Here is a 3,650-nt window from a genome sequence, read left to right on the forward strand (position 1 = left end):
CTAAGCTCCAGCATCCCTTTTCACCCCCTTCACAGCTCTAACATTGTAATCTCTCATCTTCTGCATCCCATTGTTATCCTTTCTCTGCTCTAGCATCCCATTGTCATCCTTTCTCAGTTCCTGCATCGCATTGTCATCCTTTCTCAGTTCTATCACCCCCTTGTCATTCTTTCTCAGCTCTAGCATCCCCTTGTCATCATTTCTCAGCTGTAGCCTCCCATTGTCATCCTTTTTCAACTCTAGCCTCCCATTGTCATCCGTTCTCAGTTCTAGCCTCCCATTGTCATCATTTCTCAGCTCTAGCCTCCCATTGTCATCCTTTCTCAGTTCTATCACCCCCTTGTCATTCTTTCTCAGCTCTAGCATCCCCTTGTCATCATTTCTCAGCTCTAGCCTCCCATTGTCATCCTTTCTCAGCTCTAGCATCCCATTGTCATCCTTTCTCAGTTCTAGCATCCATTGTCATCCTTTCTCACCTCAAGAATCCCATTTTCATACTTTCTCAGCTCAAGCATCCCATTTTCATACTTTCTAAGTTCTAGAATCCCACTGTAATTCTTTATCAGTTCTAGCATCCAATTGTAATCCTTTCTCAGCTCTAGTATTCCATTGTCATACTTTCTCAGTTCTAGCATCCAATTGTAATCCTTTCTCAGCTCAAGCATCCCATTTTCATACTTTCTCAGTTCTAGCATCCCATTGTCACCCTTTCTCAGTTCTAGCATCCCATTGTCACCCTTTCTCAGTTCTAGCATCCACTGTCATCCTTTCTCAGTTCTAGCATCCCATTGTCATCCTTTCTCAGCTCAAGCATTCCATTTTCATACTTTCTAAGTTCTAGAATCCCACTGTCTTTCTTTCTCAGTTTTAGCATTCCATTGTTATCCTTTCTCAGTTCTAGCATCCCATTGTCATCCTTTCTCAGTTCTAGCAACCAATATTCATACTTTCTCAGTTCTAGCATCCCACTGTCATTCTTTCTCAGTTCTAGCATCCATTGTCATCCTTTCTCAGTTCTAGCATCCAATTGTAATCCTTTCTCAGCTCAAGCATCCCATTTTCATACTTTCACAGTTCTAGAATCCCATTGTCACCCTTTCTCAGTTCTAGCATCCATTGTCATCCTTTCTCAGTTCTAGCATCCTATTGTCATTCTTTCTCAGCTCTAGTATTCCATTGTCATACTTTCTCAGCTCTAGTATTCCATTGTCATACTTTCTCAGCTCTAGCATCCCATTTTCATCCTTTCTCAGTTCTAGCATCCCATTGTCACCCTTTCTCAGTCCTAGTATTCCAATGTCAGCCTTTCTCAGTTCTAGCATCCCGTTGTCATCCTTTCTCAGTTCCAGCATCCCATTATCATTCTTTCTCAGCTCTAGTATTCCATTGTCATACTTTCTCAGCTCTAGTATTCCATTGTCATACTTTCTCAGCTCTAGCATCCCATTGTCATTCTTTCTCAGCTCTAGTATTCCATTTTCATACTTTCTCAGCTCTAGTATTCCATTGTCATTCTTTCCCAGCTCTAGTATTCCATTGTCATACTTTCTCAGCTCTAGCATCCCATTGTCATTCTTTCTCAGCTCTAGTATTCCATTGTCATACTTTCTCAGCTCTAGCATCCCATTTTCATCCTTTCTCAGTTCTAGCATCCCATTGTCACCCTTTCTCAGTCCTAGCATTCCATTGTCACCCTTTCTCAGTTCTAGCATCCCGTTGTCATCCTTTCTCAGTTCCAGCATCCCATTGTCATTCTTTCTCAGCTCTAGTATTCCATTGTCATACTTTCTCAGCTCTAGTATTCCATTGTCATACTTTCTCAGCTCTAGCATCCCATTGTCATTCTTTCTCAGCTCTAGTATTCCATTGTCATTCTTTCTCAGCTCTAGTATTCAATTGTCATTCTTTCTCAGCTCTAGTATTCCATTGTCATACTTTCTCAGCTCTAGTATTCCATTGTTATACTTTCTCAGCTCTAGTATTCCATTGTCATACTTTCTCAGCTCTAGTATTCCATTGTCATACTTTCTCAGCTCTAGTATTCCATTGTTATACTTTCTCAGCTCTAGTATTCCATTGTTATACTTTCTCAGCTCTAGTATTCCATTGTCATACTTTCTCAGCTCTAGTATTCCATTGTCATTCATTCTCAGCTCTAGTATTCCATTGTCATACTTTCTCAGCTCTAGTATTCCATTGTCATTCTTTCTCAGCTCTAGTATTCCATTGTCATACTTTCTCAGCTCTAGTATTCCATTGTCATACTTTCTCAGCTCTAGCATCCCATTGTTATACTTTCTCAGCTCTAGTATTCCATTGTTATACTTTCTCAGCTCTAGTATTCCATTGTCATACTTTCTCAGCTCTAGTATTTCATTGTCATACTTTCTCAGCTCTAGTATTCCATTGTAACCTTTTTAACCTGAATCATCTCATTTTCATTCCAACCTCAGGTCTAAAACACTCATTCCCCCCGCCAGTATACCATCCTCACCCCTTCCTATTTGTAACATTACACATAACGTTATTGCGTGAACTACAAGTACATGTTTGTCTAGGAGAGAGGAAGTCACATTCCCAGTTGTGTTACAGCCCAGAAGAAGGTGAAACCCTTTAGTCCGGAACCTCTTTAGTCTGGAAACCCCACTATCCTGACGGTTACTGTTAGGCACATATAAATACGAATGAGACAATCTGCCAAAGTTCCAGCGCTACCATTGATCTGAGTCTTACATAAATACAACACTTATTATATCATATCCGTCACTCATTATTCCGGTTTGTCGGGCGATTAGACGGGGACCGTCCTGTCCAGATTAGCAGGGTTCACTGTATATATATTTTTGAATGGAATCGAATTGATGAAATGATAGATACATCTCTCAAGACAAATATGTCGTTGTATTTAGATAGACGTAGATTGGTCCGTGATTTATCTATTATATAGCTTATTTCAGATATGTTTTATTCAATGATATAAAAGACTCACATATCTCGTTACACATTTTAGTATAACACACTTATGTGGGATATATGCTGTTGTCTTTGACAACTAATATCAAATCTACCGAAACCTATGAAATATACATTTGCATTGATCGTCACGGCGTCTTCGGTAGTATATTTCCATTCACGATTTTTGAACATGCTGTACAAGTTTACGTCGCGTAGCGGAAGGCGAATTTAGCATGGGCAGGTTTTTTATTCTTACCGACAGTGAAACTGAGATGTCCTTTTTAATATTGCTACTTTAAGCTAAACAAGCTAAATTAGTTCTCGTGTAAAAACCGTTTTCATCACTGATATTGTTTTTCTTTTACTTAAAATTGATTTACATGGTACTAAATACAAAAGATACTTTAAATCTCGGGCAAGCCATTATCCATATTAGCTTACAGGCTAGGCGATAGGTGTGAAATAATGGATATCATATATATGTGTGTGTGTGTGTGTATATGTGTGTGTGTGGGGGTGGGGGGTGGGTGGGTGTGGGTGTTAGTGTGTGTGTGTGTGTGTGTTAGTGTGTGTGTGTGTGTGTGTGTGTGTGTGTGTGTGTGGTGTGGTGTGTGTGTGTGTGTGTGTGTGTGTGTGTGTGTGTATTTCATAGGTTTCGGTTAATTTGATATCAGTTGTCAAAGACTACAGCATAC

At 39.7% G+C, this 3,650-nt stretch overlaps 2 protein-coding genes across 2 annotated transcripts; both read right to left on the minus strand.

The window, feature by feature from the left end:
- Window positions 1-456, minus strand: LOC139453862 (involucrin-like). The gene has a single exon (XM_071235314.1). It carries the CDS (start codon window positions 454-456, stop codon window positions 1-3), a length of 456 nt encoding a protein of 151 aa, XP_071091415.1.
- A 650-nt stretch (window positions 457-1,106) lies between these two features.
- LOC139453863 (involucrin-like) lies at window positions 1,107-1,832 on the minus strand. The gene has a single exon (XM_071235315.1). It carries the CDS (start codon window positions 1,830-1,832, stop codon window positions 1,107-1,109), a length of 726 nt encoding a protein of 241 aa, XP_071091416.1.
- Window positions 1,833-3,650: the final 1,818 nt, after the last annotated feature.

The sequence above is a fragment of the Haliotis cracherodii genome, unplaced genomic scaffold (genome assembly GCF_022045235.1).
Source record: "Haliotis cracherodii isolate W230 unplaced genomic scaffold, xgHalCrac1.p SCAF_10, whole genome shotgun sequence".
Lineage (NCBI taxonomy): Eukaryota > Metazoa > Mollusca > Gastropoda > Lepetellida > Haliotidae > Haliotis > Haliotis cracherodii.